Here is a 13089-nt window from a genome sequence, read left to right as displayed (position 1 = left end):
GCTGTACAAACGCGAAGTCATCCATTATTATTGTTGTTGTTGCCGCTGCTGCTTCTTCCGTGTTGTTTTTGCTTTGATATTTGCGCCAAGGTTTATGTAAACGTGGCGCCGTAACTTCCGTATACAGCGACGTAACTGACGTGTACAGCGACGTAATTGACGTATACAGCGACGTAACTGACGTGGCTCCGCTTAGCACCGCGAGCGATGGAAAAGCAAACTGGTTCTCAGCTGGCTCGCAAGTTGAATGAGTTGTGAACCAGCACCGGCTCCGAACCAGCCCTGGAACTGATTTGGTGGAAAAGGGGTATCTGTGGCCTCTCACCTGTTTGTCAGCATAGATAATCCTCTCGGCACAGTCAGGGCATGTGATCGGGCGATGTAAACAGTCCTGGTTCATATGTTCCTCTATACTATTCTTCCATACATGCTCCTGACACTGGAGGCAAGGTATTGTGGCAAATTTACAGAGCTTCAAATGATTCTGCAGAGGAAACAGACAACCCTTAATTAACACAAAGATCAGTGTGGCTTTCCTTGAAACCAAATTTTTCTGTCACACACGCACAGTTCTGGGATCAGGCAGGTTGGTCACCATATTAACTGAAATTTACCTCCAAGTGTCTGAGCTCCATTTTCTCGTTACAGCCAACATTGCGGCAGCGCACTGTGAGAGACAGGATTTCCCTCTTGGCAAAGTTATCTGGAAAAAGCTGGTCCTCCGTCAGCACTTCATTGTCAACTGGACATTTTTGCCCCGTGTCCCTGCCAGAAAGATAAACAAGCTATAGTTTTGCTCAGCCTTACTGATCCTCAACTGGGACCATCACGGAAGTTTAAGATGCACATTACTGCTTTTTCTATTTGACAAGATTCATAATACCAAAATGTCCCTTTAAAAATTGAATGTAAAAGGTTTCTTTTACTGAGCTAGCACCAATAATTATAGGTGGTCTGTCATGATGAGCCTTTCAAACTGTATTAAAATACTCAAATAACAAATGCTATTAAATGATTACTTGATCTTTAAGTCAAAAACTCTGAACCATACATGAATGAAAGTACAACTACTTGCGTCCTTCGTTACCCAAAATGTTTCTTGCTCCAGAACCGTTACATATGTGACTTAGCAAATAAGCTATATGTGCATCAATAGAGTAACGGAGAACGGGTGTTTCAACTGTTTTCAGACTCATTTACACTTTGGGCATTAAATAACAACTATATAAAATAAATTCTAGTAGGTGTGAAAATCTGATAAAAGTCGGTAACTTGTTTGATATAAAATGTAAGTAGCTATTTTATACTTCATTTGTGTACATCATTAAAAAAATACCACTGCTGCCCAAAACCTAAAAAAGAAAAAAAAAAAAAACACCAATATAAAATGTTGCCTTAAATGGTACCCGCAGTGAAAAATAAACATAGGCTGAGAAACATGACACATTTTGCACAAATGCATTTTGACTCCCCTGTACTGTCGCACTGTCACACACAGCAGTGCTTTAAAATTCTTTTGTATTCCTGTTCACTTAAGGTCGCAGCCATATTGCCATTTTGGGAGCGGTATCAAACGTCAGCATGACGTAGAATCATTGATAGGTTTCCTGTACCTTGATTGGCTCACTGCTCTTGACGCTGCAATGTAGCCGGATATAAAAAACACCGCTGAACTAGATAGAACTCGATGCCAACGGCGTCGATGGGGATGCCTCCGCCTGGTAGACCACACGCCTTATTAAGTTGTGATTTGGGGATGGACATTTGACCTCACAGTAATCTTGACCTGCTGAAATTACTTGTATTAGCCTTGGAGATATTGTGTTCACAAGGTTTTCGGACAGACATTTGACCTCACGGTGAACTTGACCCTAGACCTTTTGATCTCAAAATCTAATCAGTTCATGCTTGTCCCAAAGCGCACAAATGGTGAAAGTTTGGTGAAATTCCTTTCATTAGCCTTTGAGATATCGTGTTCACAAGGTTTCGGGATGGACGCACAACCCGAAAACATAATGCCTCTTGCACCTTAAGGTGGCGGAGGCATAAAAATAGTGGAGTGCAAAGCCTATAGTTACAAAAATAATAAACACCTTTCTGTTTTAGCCAGCATTAACTTTTTCAGCAGTTTGTGCTACAGTAGCTCTTCTGTGGGATTGGACCATACGGGCTAGGCTTTGTGCCCCATGCGAATCAATGAGCCTTCAACACCCTTGACCCTGTCGCCGGTTCACGGGTTGTCTTTCATTAGACCACTTTTGGTAGGTACTAATCACTGTGTTCCAGGAATGCCCCACAAGATGTGCCGTTTTGGAGATACTCAGACCCAGTCATCTTGCCATCACAATTTGGCCCTTGTCAAAGTCGCTCAGATCCTTATGCTTGCCCATTTTTCCTGCTTCCAACACATCAACTTCAAGAACTGACACTTCTGTTGTTGCCTCATGTATCCCACCCCTTGACAGGTGCCACTGTAACAACATAAATCAATGTAATTCACTTTACCGGTCAGTGTTTTTAATTTTATGGCTGATCGGTGTATATAATAGGCTGATTACCGATTTGCGAGTTCTCCATCTGATGCTGGCCCTCTCACATGCCTGGCTATCATGGTCTGTATATAGGCTATTTTCAACACAGGCTTGTGTGCAGCATGTGTCAATGACTGTGCTTGTATTATATTGCATAAAAGTTTTTGCTCTTTACAAACATTCAGTGTCAGTTTCCCACTTGGCACACTTTCCACATGTGCACCAGATAGCCGCAAAGCACCACCGATTTCATTATCAGAATCATATGATGATTCGCTGCTGAAATCATTTACCAGACGTGGATAATCCTTTTCCCGAGGGTCATACAGATATCCGGTTTCTCTGCTGTCCATACTGACTTGAAGATAACTTTTTCGTCTGACTAAATCCAGGCCAATGAGTATGTTTACATCGGCTACTTCCGGTACCTGGCTCAGGGATGTGATTTGGGGCTGGTGAAATTATCTGAAAATTTTAGCCGGGGGTCTGGGGGCCGCAGGCCCCCAGCTGGTCCAGGGCAGCGCCCTGGTGGGGGGACAAAGTAGTCAATGAACCAAAGTAGTCAAATTTTGAAATGCAAGGTAGAACTGATAATGTTTTATCATATGAGACCATAAAAAGGTTTTAGAAATCTCAAAATGTAAACAAAACACGTCCGGACAAAAAAAAAAAAAAAATACGTTTTCTGTGAAATTGACTCATATACAGAACTGTACAGTGTTCACTCACTTGAGGATTTTCATATGCAAGAATAAAAATCACTTTCACCAAACAACATTCACAAAAAATGTGTTTGCTGAATCCATTCAATCCAATCAGAAGCCTGTGAAGAAGCCAATATCTCTATCTAATATTTCTACTCTACCAATATCATTCAACTTCAACAAGTTCTTCAATACAGCGTTAACTCACTTGAGGATTTTTCAGTTAGATCACAAAATCCTCAACATACTATTCCCTTTTTGACACGCTCATCAGACCCCATAAAAGGTGTTGGTTGATATAGACAGCAGGACGGTAGCCATGGAAGTCGGAATCCGCTAAGGAGTGTGTAACAACTTGCCTGCCGAATCAACTAGCCCTGAAAATGGATGGCGCTGGAGCGTCGGGCCCATACCCGGCCGTCGTGGGGGGGGGCTGCTCGCGTGGGGGGGGGGGGGGGGGGGGGGGAGCTATCTAACAAGCGCGTTCATTGGTTGTTACAGAGCGATGGGCCAATCACGTACCTCGTTTCATCTCAATGACGGAATTACCGAAAGTCGGAACGAATAGGATACGAATGTGGATTTTTGAGCGAAAAATCTTTTTTTTTTTTCAAATCGAGGTGAAAAAAAGCGGAATTCCGCAAATTCGCTGAAAAATCACATCCCTGCTGGCTATCAATGACTTAATGTCACATCCTGGACGCCATACTGGTTTCCCATGCGCAATAAAGCTTGACATGCTTTTGGATGTTTAAGCAGTAAGCATGTAAAGCCTAGTCTGGTTAACACCAGACCATATCACAAGTGAAATATGGTCTGGAATCCGCCCATTGAATTTCTCGTAGGGGAGGTGTGGTTTACGATTGTCAACGGCCGTTTATTGGACGTTGCGAATGTCTATCATTGGCCATGGGCTATGTATACGCCAAATCATGGCAGTTGTACCCAGTGACGTAATTAGAGCGACGAAGAAGACGAAGAAAGACTAACGCCAAACGCTGTTCTTTTTTTAAAACAAACTTTCGCTCTAAACTATTCAGAACAGTGTCTAAAGCTTGATCGAAAGTTTGGTTCGTATCGCTCACCGCCATGTTAAATGTGATCCGTAAACAGTCCCAAATAAACTACAAGCTTCCGTTTGTCAAGTAGTACGCGTCACCGTCTTTCCACCCCTCCCCACTCTCTGATTGGCTCCCTAACTCAGGCGAGCCTTTAGACCATAGTTTCCATGCTGTCTTTTCAGATCGGAACGATTGTGCAAAGCAGCATGGAATTTCCCAGGCTATGTAAAGCCACTTATGGTTGCTAATCAGGTGGTGCACTTGTGTGCATTATTATAATTAGGGCTTGTACTATCGATCATGCTTAAATACTGTACCGGCACCCTATAAGGTTGAATGTCCAGCACAGAAAATGGCAAAGAGCTCACCTGATGGACTTCTTAATACAGCTGTTGCAGAAGCGATGACCACATGGTGTCTGTACGGCTGACCTTAGACCCATCAGACAGATGGGACACTCATACTTGCTCTCTAGTGGGGGGTCAAACTCAACATCGTAGCCTTGCTGTTCTGCTTGGACACTGGAGGAGACACTAAGTGTGGATGGGTTTTCTGTCGGGCTCAAGTACGACTCCTTCTCCATGTCAGCCATACATCTTGAGAATGGATACTCATCAGGATTGGATTTATGCATGTCACCACAAGCCATCTATATAAATACAAGTAGGAAAGAGATGAGAAGAGAAAAATTACCAGTTAGTTAGTGATGCACTGGTACATTTGCGCATTAAGCAACCACCAGTATTACCTTACATATTTATAAAAAAAATTATAATAATTAAAAAAATAAATAAATAACGCGGGTTGGCCTAGTGGTTAGCGTGTCCGCCTCTTGATCGGGAGGTCACGAGTTCTACTCGCAGTCGGGTCGTACCAAACACCATCGTAAAAATGGTACCTACTGCCATCTGGCAAGGCACGCTGTAATACAGATGCGAGTGGGGAGTCAAACTCTTGCGGTTACCAGAGGACTAGCCCCCCCACTGTAACCCTAGCTATGTAATAGGCGAGAGGCCGAGGGCTACGGAAACGGAGATCGGCGCTGCCCTATGCGTCATATGGTGCAGGAAAGGACTTTAGACTAGACTTTATTTATTTAAAAAAAAAAAAACCCACAATGTTCTTTGCAAATTATTTTGTACTGAAACTGCATTCTTTATCAATAAGTGAAATATTTTACTCTGTAGAATATTATATAGACATATACTCTCTCCCCAAGATGCCACCTTTTCCCAGAGATGACACAGCCAACATGTGCATCATTATGCATATGCGTGCAATTTTTATGACAAAGTAATAATAATAATAATAATAATAATAATAATAATAAGTTAAATTTATATAGCGCCTTTCAAGAAACCCAAGGACGCTTTACAATTATAGACAAAGAAAAAAAAATAAAAATAAAAGAATAAAAATAATAATAAATAATTAAAAAAAAAAAAAAGTAAAAAGTCCACCGAGTAGGGATCAGGATGTAATTCTGTAGGAACAAGATGACAGGGAAATGAAGAAACTATCATCTTTTATCTAATATTTTTTTCAATTATGACAATTAAATACTTTCAAATTTGTGTGAGGTCAATATTACATTGATGCTGTGTGATGCATATAAATATAGATGGCAGAGCCATTCAAGGAATTCATATAAGCCCCTTTTATAGAGTAGCAGCAAGGTTTTCTATCATAAATAATCTATTTTACAAATTAAACATTTAAACCGTATTGCCTAATTTTTAAGTACCTCACTATTGAAAGAAAATTTAATAAGCCAGCGTTAACCCTTTTAATAATACAATGGTTTTCAAAATAAACATTTAGTTTTGGTAATTCGGTGGGGGAAAAAAAACAAAACAAAACAGTCACGTTCCTTTCCTTCCTTTTGTTGGCTGCTGAAAAGTGGAGGTTGGATTTTGTAACCCCTTCTCTCTGAACCTGAAATCAATCAATCATACAACAGCACTATTTCCATTTCTTTGAGCAGCAGATGTGGACTATGGGGTAAACCTTTTGGCTGTACAACCTGCTACTTTTAAACAGATCACATTTCTACCTCTGTTGCCACAGCTAACGTTTGTAACTTTACCATTCATGACACCCATCACATGCACAGAAAAAAAAAAAAGGAACTGCTGGCCAGAACTAACCAAAACAACCGTCTCTTTTCCCTTTGGCTCAATGCTCTTTTTTCCCCCCCGGCCATTCTCTCTTGGTTTCAAAGGACACCATGATACATACTGAATATAAGAGACTTCCCGGAAGAGTCACTCTCAAAAATATTTTTCGAAGAAAGAACAACAACTTTAATGTTTTTGTTTCCTTTTGGGTTTTTTTTTCCTTTACAATGATGTGCAAAGAGAATTTTGTACAAAGACTTCATAAAAGATTTCTCATCACCGGCTTACACGTTTTAAAAATGGATGATTAACGACCCCGCCTAAAAATATCACAGTATAATCGTGAAATCTGTAACACCCGCAGCGTTGCCAGATTTGGTGACTTTTTAGATCCCTTGAGCTACTTGAATTCAAAGAAGAGCCACGGGACAAACATAGCAACTTTTTGAGCATGCGAGTAACTGTATTGAACTGCAGATATCTGAACAGATTCATCTCAACTCACCATCAGTCACTACGTTTACATGCACATAGAGAGAATCGAATTTCTGCCGTTGCTCGACTGAAATCGAAGTTCAAAATGCCATGTATACACCTTAATTCGGCTGAAATTGAACCGAACTTGATTTCTCGGAATCGAGCTACACAACCTAGTTTATGCGATTTCTGCCGAGCTACTTTGTGCATGTATACCCTATCGAGCTAGTTGTCGAGCTACTTCCGGAAGTGACGAGACCACAAGCGGGAAACACAACAGCCTCGGGCGGCATGACAACGAATCATGACAACGGCATGAATCTTTTCTTTTTGTGGCATTGTTTGCACTGTTAAAATTTAGCTCACTTACTGTATCACCAAATACATCTGTACAGCTGTTGCATAGCTGTGAATTGTGTACATAAACAAGTCATTGTATTTGTGTGTGTGTGTGTGTATATATATATATATATATATATATATATATATACACACACACACACACATATATACACACACATACACAACATCTGAAGAATGTCAATAAAAACAAAACAATTGAACTTTGTGTGTGTTTATTAAGACAAGTTAAATTGTAAGCAAAAAAATATATATTTTTTTTGTAAGCAAAAAATGGACTTTAGAAAAATATTATTGTGCAAAATAAGTTGTCTTACAAAACAGTGGTCTGCGCCAGACAGTTTGTAGCCACAGTCTGTTAGAGCAAACCTAACAGCTTGAACACGGAACTGCTAGTGTTGCCAGATTGGGGGTTTTAAGTGCATTTTAGCGGATTTGAACATGTTTTGGGCTGGAAAACGTCACCAGTATCTGGCAACACTATAGCTCTTCTTCATGACGACAACCGGAAGTGTACCAACACGATGGGGCGTGTAGCGCCACGTGTGGCTCGGGTGAACAATGCACCTTGCACAATAGCCCGATTTCACTTGTGCATGTAGGATTGGATTTCTCTGGCACCCCTGCTGGGACCCTTTGCTCGATTACCAACAGCAGCTCGATTTGGACGTGCATGTAAACGTAGTCACTGTGTAATGTCTGTCTTGTTCTTGCAACCAATTCCTGACTGCCACTGTTCCTAATGACCAATCCCTGATCACCGCTCTCTCCTACCCTCTGACTTCTTGTTTTTAGAACCACTGACTATCCCCTTTGAAGCAGAGATCCTGCTGGTAAGAAAACCCCTCGGTTGTTTACACCGAACCAAACAAGGCCAACATAAAGCCGCCCCAGTGTGTGTTTTTCGATAGCATAGTGGCGTTCCTGAACCAGAGGCACATCATAGTGGCGTTGCTTTCAAAACAATAACAGCATGTGACTGGAGTGCTGAGGTGCTTTTGCGAAAAACTTCTTCAGATTAACACTGAACTGTTTCTTCTGAGATTTTTTAAATACCCCAGTGGCAGGTCACACACAATATGACATCAAAACATGACACTCCTGTCCCACCATGCCGGCTCTCCCTTTTACACATACTCCCGCCACTGCCGGCTCAGAAGCAGATCAACAATGAGTGCGTTTACATGCACATAGAGAAAATCGAATTTCTGCCGTTGCTTGACTGAAATCGAAGTTCTAAATGGCATGGAAACACCTTAGCTAGGCTGAAATTGAACCGAACTTGATTTCTCATAATCGAGCTACATGACCTAGATTAGGCCAAAAAAAAAAAAAGTGTTTTTCCGGTAACCCGACCGATCGAGAATTTCCGCGTCGAAATTGCCGACCGTAAAGTTTTTATTACAAATTTCCCTCAATATTTTAGTGTAAGCGGCGTTAGTTTGTCATAATTTGTTTCAACGCATTCAAGTTGTGAAAGAAACGATAAAAAGTAAAATGTTTCGCCACTTCTATCAGCCCTCCTGCATAAACATGGAAGCGCACTTGTATACTGAAGGAGAAAGGGAAACTGAGCTGAGCCGCCATTTTGAATCCTCATTCAAGGCTGTAATGCAAATTGCTTCCTTTTCAGTATACAAGTGCACTTCCATGGCAGGGAAAAACACTACATTTTGCCGCCTATGTAGTCCCCTATTTATACAAATTGGAGTCATTCAGGATTCAGCCATGTTTTTGCTCGGTGTTTTTGCTCGACCCAAGTTCTACAGTAGGCTAGGCTGTCTGCTTTTAATGAAAGTAGCCTAGGACATTATTTTCACGTTATTTCTTGATAAGGTGTTTTCACGTTATTACATGAAAATATCATGAAATATCGCTTCCATAGATCATAACTCGAACTCTCGCGATATTTTTTTTATTCGTTTAAAGATTTAAAACACTTATTTTATTATGATGTGTGGTATAAAGGATTCTGTGCCAAAATACTATTTTGTAAGATCTTTACTTGTGTTAATTTTTTCGAACAAAATTTAAAAAAAAAAAAAACCCTTTCCTACCTACTGACCTTATTTTAGTATTTCATGTTACCGGAAACACACTTTTTTTTTTTTTTGGCCTTATGTGATTTTTGCCGAGCTACTTAGTGCATGTAAACCCTATCGAGCTACGTAGTCGAGCTACTTCAGCACCACCCCTTCCGGAAGTGACGAGACCACAAGCGGGAAATACAACAGCCTCGGTCGGCATGACACTTCACCTTAGCCGCCACTTTATTAGGAACACTTCTGTTCGTACATACAAACACTCTTCTTGTGAACACGGAACTGATGACTTTGTTTATACTCTTGAATAGCTCTTCTTCATGACGACAGCCGGAAGTGTACCAACACGACGGGGCGTGTAGCGCCACCTGTGGCTCGGGTGCACAATGTACCTCACACAAAAGCTCGATTTCCTTGTGTGCATGTAGGATTGGCTTTCTCTGGCACCCCTGCTGGGACCCTTTGCTCGATTACCGACAGCAGCTCGATTTGGATGTGCATGTAAACGTTAGGGCTTTGACCTTGGCCCAAAAATCATATTCGAAGTTCGTTTGGAAATTAATCTAGACATTCGAATAGTATTCGAACTTTTTTATTAATTATATTATTCTTAAATGCCTCACTAACACCTCGGCATCAAAATTAAATGATATTCAGTCCACCAGGGGGCAGTGTTCAGTCAATGTCAATAAGATTACGTGCAGGAAATATGAAATATTCAGGCATGTTTTTACAACCACTACTAATGAAACGTGCAGTGTCGTAGTAATTGGCATTATACCGGCTGACACTTAACGTTACATAATCCACAAACTTCGTCGTTTGTCCGTTGCCTTTTTTGTGTGAAACGCTGTTCCTTCGGTTTCCTGGTTGCTTGTACTGATGAAAGCCTCTAAACTGTAGCCTCACTGACAAAGGGGAACGTTTACAAAATGAGCAGGTACTGCTAGGCCTACACCTAATCTGTGAGTTTATAACACTGCCGTTCCGAGCCCATTCGTGTTGGCTTTTGAGAATGTTTGTTTTGAATGAGACCGGTGTCAGCTGTCATGTCACTGCTTCCTGCTCGCGTCTCTGATTCACAATTCAAACAAACACGGACACGATATGTTATAAGATCACAGATTAGTTTTACGTGCTCACTTCGTTAACTTATGAACTTCATGGTATGTAAATTCCACCATGTGTAGGCTAAATTAATTTAGGCCTATAGGCTACTTGCGCAAGTAAGCTAATAGTTTTTTTTTATTTTAGCAACTATCCCAAGTTGACAAAAATAACAGCGCATGAAAGCATTACTGCGCAGTGTCGCATAGTCTGCGTTAGTAATTTAGTAATAAAAAGGGGCTACGTTAGCAGCCCCCCTCACCTTCTAGCGCTCCCGCGTGCAATGTCTTCAAGTGGGCCCTCAAGTTTGAAGTTGTTGATTGATAGGCCAATTTGTTTCCACATATTTTACAGGTAACCTTTTTTTTTTTAATCGCATTCTCCATCTTTTTTTTCGAATCCAAAATAGCACCACACATCACTTTTTAAATTCTCCGGAGTGCAAATCTCCAACGTGCTAGCATCTGACTCCATTGTTCAATGCGTGCCAGCTTGACGCTAACGTCTACAGGTGCCCAGATAAGACAAAAGACAATGACCTTCGCGATTCACATAAATTCCACAGACGTTAAAAAAAAAAACTGCGACCTGAACTGAAAACGTTTACAACCACATTCACAAAAATAAAAGAATTATGCCTAATGATACCATATACAGGTTCGAATATTTAGAGCTGCCTAATATTCGTTCGAACATCTCTTTTTTTTCACAACATTCGAATTGTATTCGAATATCAAAGTTCGAAGTCAAAGCCCTAGTAAACGTACTTAATGACCCGTCATTCTGCGTGTGCGCATGTTTCATACAGAACGGCGAAGAAAATTCGCAGCATAAACAGGCGGTGTAAAAGAGGATACTATTATGGTTTCATTTCATCTGCATTCTTGATAGAAAGTATAGCATTTTGTAAATGCATAAAACTTAACAAAAAAAAAAGACAGCTTTCTTTCAATGAGAAATAATCTAGCTATTAATTTCTATTCAGGAGGGGGAGGAACCTCTATTCTACGGTTTTATATTCCATGGTCTTCCCCAAAGCGTTTTAGCGTATCGGGCCCGATACGCTTGCTCTGCCTACCAATATGCTTAGTCGCTTTAGTTAAAATCCGATACGCTTAGATTTATACCGATACGTTAAATTTCATACCCACAAGTAACTAGATACATAGGAGAGCAAATAACAGATCCATTTACATATTGACTGATGTGTTAAACAAGCTGTCTTTTTTTTTCCAGCGTTTGTGTTGATTCTGTCAAAGTAATATGCCCACGTGGTATGATGTAAACAAACTGTAATCTGTTGGCTATGTCGAGATCACGTGTTCAAACCATCCAATAAAAATATCGAAAGAAAACGTCAGACATCCTGGAAGCTTCCGATTCATTATAAGCGATCTCACTGTCTGCCGATGTTGTCCCCCACCAGACGGACAAAGTCAACTGATTTTAATCACAAAAGTTTGACCTCGTCTATTATCATTCATGAATGTGTTTATAAAAAGTCAATCTTTCTGCAAACTTAAATGTATGAATTAAGTTTTCTTTTCCTTTAAACATGTTTTAATCTTAATCTAGTCCATTTAATAAAGTGCCAAAATTTAAACTTTATAATACGCAGTTGCCTTACTTTTCAGTGTATCTTAGTTACACATATATTATGGTAATTGCATCAGAAACATTCTAAACTAGAAAAGCACTCGGAGAGCGCAGACCTCCGCCAAGAATCATTTAAAAAAATCTGGGATCCAGAAGGTGATCCGGATCACCGCCAAAATTTAATGGATTGTTACTTGTGCCCAGTCACACCTCTAGAAAAAAATTCAGAGCAATCCGTTCATAACTTTTTCCGTAATGTTGCTAACAGACAAACCAACAAACAAACAAACCAACGCTACCGAAAACATAACCTCCTTGGCGGAGGTAATCATTACAGTTATAGTAATACAGCAATTTATTTTAAGGTGGCAGTTCTTAGGTTCAGATCCCTTTGTGATCAACAGGAGGTCATGATGATCGATTCTCTTCACTGGATTGCATAAGATGGAGCAAACCACTGGTCATATTTTCATGCACATTTTTGTTACAACACGACTTGATCATAGATAATTAAGGTATCCTCGTAGATTTTCAATCTATCATCATATACCTAAGTAATCTATAACACAGTTTAACTTGCATGTTGAACTTTAAAGTGCATATTCTGGACCAATTTCGGGGTTTTTTTTTTTTTTTATATATATGAAAGTATGTCCCTTTACACACTCATCCAGAAGGGTAATTTTGCACAAGGCCATCTGTCTACAGCAGAAAAAAATAAAATAACAAAACGCATCTGGAAAAATCCCAAGGGAGTCTGGAGCCAGATTCAAGACGTCACCTACGGAAGCGCAAGCAGGCTGCGTGAGCTTTGCGCAGTCTCAGCGCACAGCCTGTGTAGACCAAGCGCTCCCATTTCTCTCTCATTGTCCGGTCTTTTGGAAAACGATGAGTACTAATCCCATCAAGATTGGTGTTGCTACACCCGCCTACGATACATCTGTTAACCAATTTAATAATTATGCGATAACATTGAAGAAATCTGCAGAAAATCACAGGTTGTTTCCTCCAACAAACCAGCGCTGACGTAGGATTCAGAATGAGGCGTCCCGCACATGACGTCATGAAAATCAACGTTTGCCGGGAAACCCAAA

The 13089-nt window shown here is 40.5% G+C and overlaps 1 protein-coding gene across 1 annotated transcript in view; it reads right to left on the bottom strand.

Annotated features, from left to right (window-relative positions):
* Window positions 1–13089, bottom strand: part of traf6 (TNF receptor-associated factor 6) — a 28733-nt gene that overhangs the window by 11690 nt on the left and 3954 nt on the right. The window contains exons 2-4 of the mRNA XM_060911113.1: window positions 4665–4945; window positions 615–765; window positions 326–484 (exon numbers count right to left, since the gene is read on the bottom strand). Coding sequence (XP_060767096.1) covers window positions 326–484; window positions 615–765; window positions 4665–4945 — 591 coding nt within the window. The remainder of the gene's footprint in view (window positions 1–325; window positions 485–614; window positions 766–4664; window positions 4946–13089) is intronic.

Source organism: Neoarius graeffei, chromosome 27 (assembly GCF_027579695.1).
Source record: "Neoarius graeffei isolate fNeoGra1 chromosome 27, fNeoGra1.pri, whole genome shotgun sequence".
Lineage (NCBI taxonomy): Eukaryota > Metazoa > Chordata > Actinopteri > Siluriformes > Ariidae > Neoarius > Neoarius graeffei.
This window is presented reverse-complemented; position numbering and strand designations above follow the sequence as displayed.